This window comes from Lynx rufus, unplaced genomic scaffold, assembly GCF_022079265.1.
Source record: "Lynx rufus isolate CCGP_SWC_20201006 ecotype Redwood Valley unplaced genomic scaffold, mLynRuf1.p SCAF_13, whole genome shotgun sequence".
Classification (NCBI taxonomy): domain Eukaryota; kingdom Metazoa; phylum Chordata; class Mammalia; order Carnivora; family Felidae; genus Lynx; species Lynx rufus.
Window position 1 is genome coordinate 33,898,018 of NW_025814827.1, and position 16,375 is coordinate 33,914,392.

A 16,375-nucleotide genomic window follows, 5' to 3' on the forward strand; every position below is an offset into this window, starting at 1 on the left:
TGCTTTCAACCTGTCTAGTCCCCTTGGGATCACCTGGGATGGAGACCAGTGCACCAGGGCTCATTCATTTGTTTCCTCAGTTAGCAACTGTGATAGATTGTTTGGTAATAGAATGGCCTAGAAACAATGACCAATTCAATAGTGAGGAGAACTTATAGCATCCAGATTGTGTTCTTCAAATGCTATTCCTACCAAAAGCAGTTGGGCTCACTCCTTGAAGAAATGGCTGATTCCAGGTCTAAGTCAGGTAATACATGAAATGAACATCAACAGCTTGGTATATTATAAAGCAAAGAAGCTTTTTTTAAAGCATATTTTTTTTTAATTTTTTTTTTCAACGTTTATTTATTTTTTGGGACAGAGAGAGACAGAGCATGAACGGGGGAGGGGCAGAGAGAGAGGGAGACACAGAATCGGAAACAGGCTCCAGACTCTGAGCCGTCAGCCCAGAGCCTGACGCGGGGCTCGAACTCACGGACCGCGAGATCGTGACCTGGCTGAAGTCGGACGCTCAACCGACTGCGCCACCCAGGCGCCCCAAAGCATATTTTTAAATATGCTTTTAAGTTCATGATTTAGATAACTTATTTAAGTAAAGATATCAGGGAAAAAATTCTTATTATAAACTTTGAAGGATACTAGGAAACCAACTCATTATACTGAAACTAGTAAACAGACCCCTGCTCCAAGAATTTAATCTGCCTTTCCTATATGAACCATAACTGAGAGACAGAATGAGAATATTATCAGTTAAACTTTAAGGAAATAATGGATCTAGGTAATGATCATCAACAAATGTTAACATCATAAAAAAGAGATAACTGAATATTAAGTGCTGTCTGATGCAAGCACAAGAATTCTTGTCCAAAACATCAAATTTAAGTTAAAACTTTCTAGATAGAGTAACCAATTGGTAAGAATTCTGGAGAAATGTATTATACAATATTATCCCATGTAGATATAATCAGCAAAATCCAGAATGTAGGATACTTTGTTCGTTCATTCCTTCCTTCATTTTTGAGAGAGAGAGAGAGTAGAGCAGAGGGACAGAGGGAAAGAGAATCCCAAGCTGGCTCCAGCATGGAGCTCTACATGAGGCTCGAATTCACCAACAGTGACATTACAACCTGAGCCAAAATCAAGAGTCAGACTGGGCCACCCAGGCGCCCCAAATGGGACACACTATTTAAAAAATAAATTATAAGAGAGGTGCCTGGGTGGCTCAGTCAGTTAAGCATCCGACTTGGGCTTAGGTCATGATCTCACAGTTCATGGGTTCGAGGCTCCCCCTCCCCCGCCTCCCATCGGGCTCTGTGCTGACAGCTCAGAGTCTGCAGCCTGCCTTGGATTCTCTGACTCCCTCTCTCTCTCTGTCCCTCCCCCACTCGCACTCTGAATCTCTCTGTCAAAAATAAACATTAAAAAAAGTTTGTTTTTTTTTTTTAATTTTTTTTTCAACGTTTATTTATTTTTGGGACAGAGAGAGACAGAGCATGAACGGGGGAGGGGCAGAGAGAGAGGGAGACACAGAATCCGAAACAGGCTCCAGGCTCTGAGCCATCAGCCCAGAGCCCGACGCGGGGCTCGAACTCACACACCGCGAGATCGTGACCTGGCTGAAGTCGGACGCTTAACTGACTGCGCCACCCAGGCGCCCCTAAAAAAATGTTTTAAATAAATTATAAGGAAAAAAAGGAAGAGGGAACCTACAGACGACAAGATTTAAGACAGATATCAACCAAATGAAATATGTTAAGTGTGTACGGATAATGAATCATGCCCATTATCTAAGGAGAAGAAAACTGAGACAAAGAAGTGTGAACACTGGCCAGATGTTTGCTGATATCATAGCTGTGATATCACAGCTTTTAAAAGATGTGATAATAGGGGTGCCTGGGTGGCTCAGTCAGTTAAGCATCTGACTCTTGATACTGGCTCAGGTCATGGTCTCAGTTGTGAGACTGAGCCCCTCATTGGACTCCACCACTGAAAACACGGAGCCTGCTTGGGATTCTCTCTCTGCCCCTTTCCTGCTTGCTCACACTCTCTAAAGTAAATAAATAAGCATCAGGGGAAAAAAAAAAAAAGATGTTTGGGTGCCTGGGTGGCTCCATTGGATAAGCATCTGACTTCAGCTCAGGTCATGATCTCATGGTTTATGAGTTTGAGCCCCGCATAGGGCTCTGTGCTGACAGCTCAGAGTCTGGAGCCTGCTTCGGATTCTGTGTCTCCGTCTCTCTCTGATCCTTCCCTGCTTGCACTCTGTTTCTTTCTCAAAAATAAATAAACATTTTTAAAAAATTATAAATAAATAAAAATAAAAGATGTGATAATAGTATTAACTATTCATAATAGTATTACAAATATATTTTTAAAATATTCTGTACCTTTTAAAGTTATATAACTAATGAAATATCTAGGATTCACATGAGAATAATTCAGTGGGAGGGGAAAGCAAAAGTATGGGTATAGTGAAAGAAAAGTGGCCATAGTGGACAACTGTTGTAACTGCTAAATGGACATCTATGTTTTCATACCATTTTTTCTACTTTTGTGTATGCTATAAATTTTCAATCATTAAAATGGAGGAAAAAAAGGAAAAAACTTGGAAGCTTTTTTTTTTTAACTTCCCAATGACTTATTTTTTATACCTCCACTTCCTTTATACATGTCTATGTAACCCAGACATTTGTACTATCTCTCAAAGGTCTCTGCATATTTTAATTATTGTTTCTAATTATGGAATAAAAGGCTTTATTCAATGCTTTAGAGAGGAGGATGGAAATAAACATTAGGAATAAGAAAGTAGTATATGCAGAGACTATTTTAAAAATTATGAGAATACCATGTATAACTTTAAACCTACACATTTGAAAAAAAACTCAGTGATTGTCTAGGAAAATAAAAATGAACAAAATTGGCACTCCTGAGTGACTCAGTCAGTTAAGTGTCTGACTATGGCTCAGGTCAGGATCTCATAGTTGGTGAGTTTGAGCCCCGCATCAAGCTCTCTGTCAGTGCAGAGCCTGCTTCAGATCCTCTGTCTTCCTCTCTCCCTGCCTCTCTCCCCCTCACAAATAAACTTTGAAAAAAAAAAATTAAAAAAAATTTTTGATTAAAAAAAAATGAACAAAATTAGCAGAAGAACCAGCAGAAAACTAGATAGCAAATGATGAAAAACATTTGGAATAAGAAAGTAGCTTATAGATACAGAGACTATTTTTAAACAATTATGCGAATATCATGTATAACTTTAAATCTATATATTTTTAAAAAACCAATGATTTTGGGGGTTCTGGGTGGCTCAGATGGTTAAGTGTCCAACCCTTGATATGAGCCAAAATCAAGAGTTGGACGCTTAACCAACTAAGCCACCCAGACACCCTTGATCTCAGCATCTTCATCTCAGAATCATGAGCTCAAGTCCCACAATGGGCTCCACGTTGGGCATGGAGCCTACTTAAAAAAAGGTTTTTTTCTTTAATTCAATCTACAACCTAAAGATATAAATTGGAAAATATCCAATTTAGGAAATTATCTATGGACAAATAAAAGGAAAAGAAGAAAAATTTGAAGTTATCCATTACATTAAGTTTCACAGCAAAAAAGTATTAGTACTAAATAAGGTTACTATCATATAATAAAAGGAAAATTAATAATAAAAACTAACAACGAATAATCCAAAGTACACGTAAAGGAAAAAAAATACCAGAAGCAAAAAATCAAAGAAATACAAAGAAGAAAATGCAAAAATATATTTAGACATCTTGAAATCCAAATGTTAGACTGTCACATATTAGGTAGACAAAGTGTAAGTTGTAAACCAACGAAATATACTTAATAAAGCATATTTAGTAAACATATGGAGATATGCAAGTGGCATAATGGCAAAATGTGATATGAAATAGCAAAATAATTCTTTCTCCTTCCATTTTTCTGTAAATTTTTCTTAATTATGGTTGTTCCTTGATCTTTCTCTTTTTAACCTATGTAATATCTATAAGGAAAGCTTCTGAAGATAGGTTGAAAAAATTACTTATGAAGTAGGAAAGACACATACTTCAGTAAACACAAAATTTAAAGTGTTCAATCACACAAAAACTTTAAAATATTTTCTTTTTTTTTTTTTTTTTTTTAAATTTTTTTTTCAACGTTTATTTATTTTTGGGACCGAGAGAGACAGAGCATGAACGGGGGAGGGGCAGAGAGAGAGGGAGACACAGAATCGGAAACAGGCTCCAGGCTCTGAGCCATCAGCCCAGAGCCCGACGCGGGGCTCGAACTCCCGGACCGCGAGATCGTGACCTGGCTGAAGTCGGACGCTTAACCGACTGTGCCACCCAGGCGCCCCTAAAATATTTTCTTAAAAAAAAAATATTTTTTTCAATATTGCCTAAGTAGACAAGGGAAAAAAAAGAAACATTTCAAAATGAGAAAAAAATGAAGACAATATAGAAAAAATAATAGCAAACAAACTACAAATTAAAATAACTAGGAGATAACATTATAACCAATCAAGTCAGCTGGAAATAAGTGCTAAAATCTAATGTTTACAATGTATTATGAAAAAAATGTACTTCCTGGCAGTATTAAAACCAATAACAAAAATGTAATAAAGGCTACACAACTGCTTCTTACTTTAAGGCCAGCAATTCTACTGCGGGAAATATAATCCCAGGGAAGAAATTCAAAAGCAAAAAGGTAATTTACACAAAATAATTTAACAAGCACAAGGAACAATCAAACGTCCAGCAGAAAGTTGAACCTGTTTATTTTTACATTAATAAGAAAACACCTAAAGAAAACATGTAAAAGCAAAGTCAGTGTGAAATAAATGGGAGAAAACCTTGGCCATATCTATTCAAGGAGTATACAGACAGAAGCATCCAACACTTTGCAATGGATGTGTGCAATGGATCCATTGCAATGGATTTGCAATGTGTCTACTGTAGAGATGGATTAATTACATTTCAGAGCCTGGAGCCGTTAAACATTCAGAATCATTTAAATAACTAATACCTCAAATTCCATAATCAGCAAGCCATATTTACATTACAATTTATTTTTTTAGGTAGAATGCCTATAAGGAAAATACTTACTACTCAAGGATTGTTCTGATTCATCTGTTTCTCATGATTGTTTTTAGTAGCAGCATTCTATTTAAACATAAATTTCTAGTGAATCTGTTTAGTAAGCCCATCTCTAAGAGATCAACCTATTTTTTGGTAGAGACAAAAACAACATGGAATCTGCAAAGCCATGGGCAAGATCCAGGAAGACAGTGGCAACTTCACCAAGGAATATACTTCTCAGGGAAGTCTACTGCCAGCCAACAGTTAGTCTTCTCTGATTATACCAAATCTTACTATATTTTTTCTTTTTTGCAAAAGTCAACACATATGAAATACTGACAACTCATGTATATCCAGGAAGATGTTAACTGATAAATGGATAATAGAGTAATAGAAAAAAGTTATGAAACAATTAAAATTACTATCAATCAACAACAAAAAAGACAGTATCTATTTGGAACTACCCAGCAACCAAAAGATGTCACATACAGAATACCATTCATTGCTCATACATGATGAAACTATACACAAAAGTAAACCAGGTAAATGAAAATAAAATATAGCAGAGTCAAAAATCTTATTAATCAGTCCAGGTAGAATTTGGGTCAAAAAATAATAAACAAAGCAAAGATGATTTCATTAATGCTGGAAAGTACAATTCTGAATGAAGATATAACAATGATGACTATGTATCAAAGAACATATAGAATCAACATTCATAATGGAAAACTATTAGAAATATAAAGAGAGCTAGAGTAAGACACACTATCAACAAGAGACTAATTTACCTCTCTCTTATAATTCATGACAGATTAAAGTGATTAAAACAGGATTATACAAGTTCCAAATAATATAAGGTAGAAGGTGGATATGGTTGATATATATTAAACTCTACACTCTAAAGTACAAAATACATCTATCTTCTTTTTAAGTACTTATGGTTCATCTATAAAAATTAATCATATATAAAGTCACAGAAATTTTTCAATAAAAATCAAAATAATACAGATCAACATTTTTGCAATATAACTAAAAAGTAATGACAAAATGCTCTTACCACCTGGCTATTTTTAAATTCTCTATTAACTTTTGAATCAATGAAGAAATACAAATATACTACCGAACATCACGAAAATAATCATGAAAACATTACATCTAAGCATTACATTAAATTAATAAATTATTTTGGGGAGAAGTAACATCTTTATGATGTTGAATCTTTTTATTCAGGAACTTGTTATATTGTCATTTGCACAATTCTTTAGTATCCTTCAACAACGGTTTATCCTTTATATGCTTTTATTATTAAACACATAGCCACAAAATATAATACAATGGGAAAAAAGACATTTATCTTCTATCTAGTTATCTTTTATATATAAGAAATATATTAATTTTCATATATTAATTTTGTATCCTGCTTATTGTTTGTGGAGGTATTTCAATTGATATTCTTAGATTTTCCTAATATACAAGCATTTAATCTGCAAAAGGTAATAGATTTACCCGCATCTTTCCAATTTTTATAACTGCACTTTCTCTATATTTGGTTAGCACCTTCAATACAATGTTAAATTAACAGTGGTAAGAAATAGTTGTTTTGTTTCCGACTCTAGAGGTGATCCTTTCAATGTTTCTCAAGCATAATGCCGAATAACAACAGTAACAAAAACATGCTTATGTAATTAAAACCCAGACTATCAAGTCATTTAGTACCAACATATTTGATTTGATGACAAAAAATTATTACCTGTAACATTTTAATTATTTCTCTTTCCAACTTACTTTATAGTATCTGCAAAGCTGACTCGACGGGAGCTTTTCTTATTTCTCAAAGCATTAGAGTCCTAAGGGCAGAGAATATATGGTATAATTCATAATGAAACTACTGTGAATTAGGTCTCCACAGTACTATAGACAGAGACTAAGTCTTATTCTGAGTTAATGTGATATTATCAATTGTGGTAATTATTTACTTCTCTGAAATATCTTAATGCACTCAACAAACAGGAGCATGATTTTCCATGTGAGTGGTAATAAGCATACCGACACAAACAACATATTTAAGGAAGGTGATTATGCTCTCTTTCCTTTTTCTCTCTCCTTTTAAATGAATGATTATTTTGCCATTTAGAAGAAGAAAGACTTGGGGACAAAGCAAGTGATATGTGGTCTGTTATAGTAACCTTACTATCCTATTTTTAGGATTTAAGAAAAAATTTTAACTGTGGTAAAATACACATAATAAAATTTACCATCTTAACTTCATTTAAAAATTTAATTTTAGGGGCGCCTGGGTGGCTCATTCGGTTGAGTGACCGACTTCAGCTCAGGTCATGATCTCATGGTTTGTGAGTTCAAGCCCCACATTGGGCTCTGTGCTGACAGCTCACAACCTGGAGCCTGTTTCTGATTCTGTGTCTCCCTCTCTCTCTGCCCCTCCCCCACTCGTGCTCCATCTCTGTCTCAGAAATAAATAAACATTAAAAAAAATTTTTAATTAAAAAATTTTTTTAATTTTAAAAGTGGTAAGAACCCTTAGCTTTAGCTCTACCCTCTCAATAAATTTTTTTTTTAACGTTTTTATTTATTGTTGAGACAGAGAGAGACAAAGCATGAACGGGGGAGGGTCAGAGAGAGGGAGACATAGAATCTGAAACAGGCTCCAGGCTCCGAGCTGTCAGCACAGAGCCCGACGCGGGGCTCGAACTCACAGACCGCGAGATCATGACCTGAGCCGAAGTCGGCCGCTCAACCGACTGAGCCACCCAGGCGCCCCTCAATAAATTTTTAAGTGTATAATACAATATTGTTAACTATAGGCACAACATTGTACAGCAGATTTCTAGAACTTGCCTTGTTTTACTGGAACTTCATACCTGTGGTCAGCAACTCTCCATTTTACCCTCCTCTGTGGTCTTGACAACCACTGTTCTGCTTTCTGCTGCTATGAGTTTGACTATTTTAGATACCTTATATAAGTGGAATCACACAGTATTTGTCAAGGGACTAGTTAATTTCACTTAGCGTAATACATCTTAACCAATTTTTTAAAAATGTTTTTATTTGTTTTTGAGAGGGGGAGAGAGAGAGAGAATGAGCAGAGGAGAGGCAGAGAGAGGGAGAGGGAGACACAGAATCTAAAGCAGGCTCCAGGCTCTGAGCTGTCAGCACAGAGCCTGATGCAGGGCTCGAACCTGTGAACTACATCTTAACCATTTTTAAGTGTACAGTTCAGTAATGTTATGTATACACTTTGTGAAACTAGTCTCCAGAATGCTTTTCATCCTGCAAAACTGCAACTCCATATCCATTAAACAACTCCCTTTTCTCTTGCTCAGTCTCCTAGAAAACATCATTTCACTTACTGTCTCTATGAATTTGATTACTGTAGGTAATTCCTAAGTAGAATCATAAAGCATTTGTCTTTTTGTGATTGATTTATTTCACCTAGTATAATGTCCTCTTTATTGCAATGTGTATCAGAACTTCCTTCTTTTTAAAGGCTAATATTCCACTGATATCACATTTGTTTATCCATTCATCTGTCAGTGGACAGTGTCAGTTGCTTCTAACTTTTGGCTACTGTGAATAATGCTGCTATGACAGAGGTATATCTCACTTCAAGACCCTGCTTTCATTTCTTTTGGGTATATACCCAGAAGTGGAATTACTATCATATGGTAATTCTCTTTTGATTTTTTGAGGAACCACCATACTGTTTTCCATAGTGGCTACAACATTTTACATTTCCATCAACAGTATACAAGGTTTCCAATTATTCCACATCCTAGCCAGCACCTGTTGTTTTCTTTATTTTTAAAATTTTTTTTAAGTTTATTTATTTATTTTGAGACAGAGAGAGCACAAGTGGGGGAGGGGCAGAGAGAGAGAATCCCAAGCAGGCTCTGCACTTACAGTGCAGGGGCTTGAACTCACTAACTGTCAGATCATGACCTGAGCCGAGATCAAGAGTTCCACGCTTAACCAATTACCCTACTCAGGCACTCCATCTTTTTTTTCTTTCTTTCTTTTTTTTTTTTTTTTTGAGAAAGATTGAGAGAGCGATTAGGGGAGACAAGCAAAGTTAATCTTTTTAAATTTTTGAAAATTTTTTTAATGTTTATTTATTTTTGAGACAGAGTATGAGTGGGGGAAGGTCAGAGAAAGAGGGGGACACAGAATCTGAAGGAGGTTCCAGGCTCAGCACAGAGCCAGAAGCAGGGCTCAAATTAACAGACCGCAAGATCATGACTTGAGCCAAAGTCGGATGCTTAACCAACTGAGCCACCCAGGCACCCCAGGCAAAGTTAATCTTAAGCAGGCTCCACATCCAGCATGGAGTCTGATGTGAGGCTCAGTCTCATGATCATGAGATCATGAGAAATCAAATCAAATCAAATCAAATCAAATCAAGAGTTGAACGGACTTAGCCATCCAGGCATCCCAAAGATTTTATTTTAAGTAATCTCTACACCCAACATAGGAGTTGAACTCACAACTCCAAGATCAAGTCACAAGCTCTACCAACTGAGCCAGCCAGGTACCCCTTCTGTTGTTTTTTACAGTAGCCATAGTAATGGATATGAGCTGTTATCTCACTGTGGTTTTGATTTGTACTTCTCTATTAGTGATGCTGAGCATTTTTTCATTATAAAACGCTATTTTTTTCTCTCATTTTCCTTAACAAGAGCAAACATTTTTACTCACATAGATACCAAACACAAAAAGCAAAAGACAGAAACAAACAAAATCCACAGAGACTTTTATTATGTTATTCTTAATATTTGAGTGTGTCTTATTATAACAAAGAATCAGGAATGTTCATCCTCTCTGTTAATACCCTAGCAGACACTACAACTGGCCTTGAGCTTACTAGGACAATGATAATGATATAGTAAATACTGAAACTAACAGATGCCACTATACTTCTTACTTTAAAAAAAAAAAAAAAGAAGGGGTACCTGAGTGGCTCAGTCCATTAAACCTCCAACTCTTTTATTTATTTATTTATTTATTTATTTATTTATTTATTTATTTATTTAAAAATTTTTTTTTTCAACGTTTATTTATTTTTGGGACAGAGAGAGACAGAGCATGAACGGGGGAGGGGCAGAGAGAGAGGGAGACACAGAATCGGAAACAGGCTCCAGGCTCTGAGCCATCAGCCCAGAGCCTGACGCAGGGCTCGAACTCACGGACCGCGAGATCGTGACCTGGCTGAAGTCGGACGCGAGATAGTGACCTGGCTGAAGTCGGACGCGAGATCGTGACCTGGCTGAAGTCGGACGCTTAACCGACTGCGCCACCCAGGCGCCCCTAAACCTCCAACTCTTGATTTCGGCTTAGTTCATGATCTCACAGTTCATGAGATCAAAACCTGTGTCAGGCTCTGCGCTGGCAGCATGGAACCTACTCGGGATTCTCTTTCTCTGCCTCTCTCTCTGCCCCTCCCCAGCCCATGCTGTCTCACTCTTTCTCTCTCAAAATAAATAAGCTTTAAAAAAATAATAAAAGGAAAAAGAAAAACTGAAATTTGTGTGGTATACTGGAAAGAGCACTGAGCTAGAAATTAGTAGATTAGATCTCAAATTTGAAGTCTGCCACTAACTACGTGGACTTGGACAAAAATTTAACCTCTTTGGACCTTATATTTCTCATCTATAAAAAATAAACATTTTTTTGGGGCACCTGGGTGGCTCGGTCGGTTAAGCGTCCGACTTCGGCTCAGGTCATGATCTCACGGTCCCTGAGTTCGAGCCCCGCGTCGGGCTCTGTGCTGACAGCTCAGAGCCTGGAGCCTGTTTCAGATTCTGTGTCTCCCTCTCTCTCTGCCCCTCCCCTGTTCATGCTCTGCCTCTCTCTGTCTCAAAAATAAATAAACGTTAAAAAAAATTAAAAAAAAAAAATAAACATTTTTTTAAAAATAAGCAATTGGATTTAAGATTACTGGTGAGGTCCTATTGGTTTTAAAGCTTTAGGAGTCTATGAATCTGTTATTTACTTATTCAATGTTCACTAAGTTTTTAACACACACACACACACACACACATACACACACACACACATACACCAGCTCCTGTACTGAGTGATGAAAAAATAATGGTAAAGGAAACAAATATAGCCCCTACTCTATACTGGGAATTATGGTGACAAAGATACTGAAACAAAAAATCTACACAAATATAAAATTCAAAGTGTGATGAGTGTTATGAAGGAAAATTGTATTAAAAAAAAAAAACTAATCTAGCCTAAGAATCAGGAAAGATTACTTTGAGGAAGTATATTTGAAACCTGAAGGATCAGTTAAAATTAGTCAGATAAAGCACTGGGTAGAGAGAAAGCCTTGTAGGTAGAATGTATGCAGAGGCCCTGAGGCAGGAAAAAGCTTTATGTATTTGAGAAAGATTAGAGAGGCCGAAGTAGAGTGAACATTCAAAATTATATGGTCTCCAAAACTACATGCATTTCATCAGTCAACAAAATGTACTGAAAGTCACCTATACCAGGCAAAATAAATTGAAAAAACACATGATAAAGTACCCACCCTTAAAGAGTTCTCCATTTAGAATAGACATTAGCAGACAATTAGAAGATATTGAGGGATGATTTTTTGAGAAAAGTGATACTAAAATTGAGTCTTAACGGGTAAACAGGAATTACCAAATAAAGAGGGCTACAGATTTACGATAAAGTTTGATAAAATATTAATTGTAGAATCTAAGGGATGACTATATGAGCATTCACTCTAAAATTCCTGCTACTTCTCAAAATGTTTGAAAAAAGTTTTTAATAGAATGTTGGGAAGACAAAGAAGAATGAAGGACTAACCACCTAAATGAAGGAAATATCACATGTAAATTCTTACAGGCTTGACAGTCTGTGTCATGTTTGCAGAATAGTAAGCAATCCTGAATGGTGAGATACATGTGTGAGAGTGGCAAGTAAGAAGGTTGGAAAAGTAAATGGGGGTTAAAAATCAAGAGTGCCAGCTTACTCAAGAGTTTGGATTTTAACCTGAGGGTCATGGGATGCTTATTTGTACACATTCAACTAAAAATCATTTATGATGTCTGTCTTCATATAGCTAATAAATTCCTGACTGTTAAAATTATCACTGAAAATAGTCATCTATATAAAGCATTTGCACTAGAGACTTACCGGAACTGTTTCATTCCCACCTCTGAGATCCTGAAGAGGACTCCTTGGGGGTTTCAAAATCTAGAAGAATTAGAATTATTCAATAAAATCTGGCATATCCATTAATAATCAGTTCAAGTTATATCATAAGGAGAAAGGTAGAGATGTTAAAATTTCTGTGAAAGCCTCTAAAACTCTTCAAATTCATACTGTGCAGAGCTATACTCTGTGGCTGGTTTAAACACTCAGTATCTACTCCCTTTTCCCTGCCCACCCACCTCAATTATTTTGCCTACCTTCATCTCATGTGGTCTGGGTAAGCCCCACCCCAACCCTAGGGTACAACATGTAGCCTTGGTCTATAACAATGTGCACATGATATTCTCTCATCATTAGTGAGCAGTTCAGGAATGAGGACTTGACCTATAACAAGATAATTGAGCCAATATGATTCGATCCTGAGTTTTGTTTTTGTTTTATCTTGAGGAAACAGACACTTTTTCATTTAGGACCTGAAACTGGAAGTTGGGAGAGCTATATGTAGTAATCATTGGGAGAGAGCCTGTCTGACATTGGAGATTATACAGAGGAAGCAATCAGTAGAAAAGTGAGAAAAAATCCTAGTATTGGTGATATTATTGGAACCCCTGTTAAGTTGTGCTAAAAGTCATCCTTCTGTTTGGATAAATTTTGTGCTAAAATCAGTTTGAGTTGGATTTTTTGTGCCTTACTACACTGTTTAAATACATTTTTTAACTTTAGTGCAGTATAATTTACATAGCATACGATTGATAAAATTACTAAGAAATTAATAAAATACAAACTTTAGTATATTTACAGAATTGTGTAACCAATTAAATATTTCAGTCTTTTATCCAGAGAGCAAAGTAGAGCCAGATGGTGATGCTATAGTCAAAATTACTGTGGCATATAGTCATCATTCAAAAAAAAGGTAACTATTATTAAATGTTTCTTACTGAGGAATGTCTTCTTCTAAGAGGTCTTTCCATATTGTCACTGAAAAAGGAAAAAAAAATTTACAGACACACTGATGAAAGACTGAATTTTCAAAAGCCATCATCACAGCATCCTTAAATCGGCCATCACTTTCAATTAACACATCAATCACTTTCACTTAGCAAAATTTATATGACGTTAAATTCAGTATTTAGAAAGTCAGTGTTTTAAAATACTTATGTGGGGGCGCCTGGGTGGCGCAGTCGGTTAAGCGTCCGACTTCAGCCAGGTCACGATCTCGCAGTCCGTGAGTTCGAGCCCCGCGTCGGGCTCTGGGCTGATGGCTCAGAGCCTGGAGCCTGTTTCCGATTCTGTGTCTCCCTCTCTCTCTGCCCCTCCCCCGTTCATGCTCTGTCTCTCTCTGTCCCAAAAATAAATAAACGTTGAAAAAAAAAAAATTTAAAAAAAAATAAAATACTTATGTGTACTACAAGAATATCTCTTGAAATAACCATGAGTACAACATAACGTACCATATGTACAGAGGTGCAATTAAAATTTTTTTTAATGTTTATTTTCGAGAGACAGAGAGAGCATGGACAGGGGAGGGGCAGTGAGGGAAGACACAATCCGAAGCAGGCTCGAAGCTCTGAGTTGTTAGCATAGAGCCCAATGTGGGGCTCAAACCCATGAACCGTGAGATCACGACCTGAGCTGAATTCAGACGCTTAACCGACTGAGCCACCCAGGTGCCCCCCAGAGGTACAATTATAAGATAAATGGGTCATAAACCAAGAGACTCTAGCTCTGGTTTTACTACTGTGTGATTTTTAGAGCGGTTTTGAAAATTAAAATGCCTATGGAGGTCAAACAGATAATTTAGTAAATGCAAGAAAAACAGGCAGTGTTGAGATGATAAAGGAGAGCTCCTGCTTAGTCTAATGGTCACAGTCATGACTCTGATCAGGTTAGTGGTTGCCACAAGAATATAAGCCCAGTGTTGCTACGCTCAATTTTTCAAGAGAAAATTTTAGCAACTAATCCAAAAATGTAAAAACATTGTTTAAGGGAAAAAAAAAAAGAAGTGTGTAGGCTATAAACACGCCACCAATTTGTGATGCCAATTTTAGACCAATCACTTCATTTCCTTGGGCCTTAATTTTCCCATCCTTAAATTGAAGGGATGGGAGGTGGTCTCTAAAGTCCCTCTTAATTTTGACCCTAGATATGTAAACACAAAGATAAGGCAAAGAGAGCTATGACTTTGTAACATTTACTTCTTTTCCTTGGAGCAAAATGGAAAAAGATTTCAGAAGTTATCAGTTGTTCTTACTAATAGGAAAAGTATCTTTCTCTGACAGAATTTAACATTTTTAGTTACACTGCATGAACTTACTTTTCTTCATTAGCTTCTGAAGACATCCCATCCATTTTTTGAAGAAAATCTTTTTCTGAAACAAATATACAACATTAGAAAAGGTGAGAAAGAAAGAAAAGAAATTAAAAACTATGACGAGATTAATAGCAAAGTTGTGACTTCAGAATTACTCTCTGGGGGAAGACCAAAAAAAGGGAAGCAAAAGCTATACAATGAGGCTATAAAACAAGAGAAATTTTGAGTTTAAACTACCCCTTTATAATTAATACTCCTGGATAATTCTCATATTCAAGATAAATCAGGGACTAACTTTGATTGGGATGAGATGGGTATTAATATTTCAAATAAAAATTCACCTTAGTTATAAGAATTTGTGGATTATATAATAATTCAATCCCCAAATGCAATCAATTAGGTTTCAAAATACATAATATACATATTTATGTTATGAAAATTCAACTGTGAGGGGCGCCTGGGTGGCGCAGTCGGTTAAGCCTCCGACTTCAGCCAGGTCACGATCTCGCAGTCCGTGGGTTCAAGCCCCGCGTCGGGCTCTGGGCTGATGGCTCAGAGCCTGGAGCCTGTTTCCGATTCTGTGTCTCCCTCTCTCTCTGCCCCTCCCCCGTTCATGCTCTGTCTCTGTCTGTCCCAAAAATAAATAAAAAACGTTGAAAAAAAAATTAAAAAAAAAAAAAGAAAATTCAACTGTGAGTACTTAGCAAAAAATCTTTAAGACATGAAAATAACATTTAAAAAGTGTAGCTGAGGGGAGCCTGGGTGGCTCAGTTGGTTGAGCAATGACTTCGGCTAAGGCCATGATCTAATGGTTCATGAGTTTGAGTCCTGCATGGGGGCCACTGCTGTCAGTGCAGAGCCCGCTTCAGATCCTCTGTCCCCTTCTCTCTCTGCCCCCTCCCCCATTTGCACATTCTCTCTCTAAAATATAAATAGCAAAAAATAAAATAAAATAAAAAGTGTAGCTGATTATGCTTATAATTCCACTCAATGAATATTTCTCTTTCCAAATGTGAAATAAAAGACATAAGCTAAAGTTTCCTCAACTGGTCTTAGTTCCTAGCTACACATAACTATACTAAATGCATTAACTTTATTTTATTTTATTATTATTATTATTATTATTTATTTTAGAGAGAGTGTGTGCATGCACAGGAGAGGGGCAGAGGGAGGGAGGGAGGGAGGGAGAGAGAGGGAGAGGGAGAGGGAGAGGGAGAGGGAGAGGGAGAGGGAGAGGGAGAGGGAGAGGGAGAGGGAGAGGGAATCCTAACCACGCTCCACACTCAGCACGGAGACCAACAAGGGGCTGTATCCCATGACCCCAGGATCATGACCTGAGCCAGGATCATGACCTCTGCCGAAATCATGAGTAGGACGCTCAACCAACAGAGCCAGTCAGGCACCCTATGAATTAACTTTAGAACCTCACCTCTGTGTAAGAAAAAATTCTACTGCAGACTTCAGAGAACAGAATAGCTACATATTTTACCCAACAGTATTAGCATTTCTACCACATCATTAATACCATATACATAAACTATTCCACCAAAGTTCTTATTTTAGAAGTAAAACAAAAGAAAACGCCAAAAAAACCCAGATACTTAAAAGATATTTTACATGCTTTCATCATATATAACAAAAGCCAAGTTAAGGGACAATAGTTCATAATGAATCTGAACTTCAAACTGAAACAAAAATCTTCTTTTTTAATATCAATTTATTCAATTAGGTGTCAATATAGCAAGATGATGGGCATCTATTAGAATTTGATTTCAGACCCTCTCCTTTCATCCTCCATAACTTTTTCAGTTTG

General features: G+C 36.7%; 1 protein-coding gene across 1 annotated transcript in view; it reads right to left on the reverse strand.

The window, feature by feature from the left end:
• Window positions 1–14,608, reverse strand: part of KNL1 (kinetochore scaffold 1) — a 61,522-nt gene extending 46,914 nt beyond the window's left edge. The window contains exons 1-4 of the mRNA XM_047075309.1: window positions 14,566–14,608; window positions 13,190–13,229; window positions 12,234–12,293; window positions 6,858–6,919 (exon numbers count right to left, since the gene is read on the reverse strand). Of these exons, the coding sequence (XP_046931265.1) occupies window positions 6,858–6,919; window positions 12,234–12,293; window positions 13,190–13,229; window positions 14,566–14,600 (197 nt within the window). The 5' untranslated portion in view covers window positions 14,601–14,608. The remainder of the gene's footprint in view (window positions 1–6,857; window positions 6,920–12,233; window positions 12,294–13,189; window positions 13,230–14,565) is intronic.
• Between the last annotated feature and the right edge of the window lie 1,767 nt (window positions 14,609–16,375).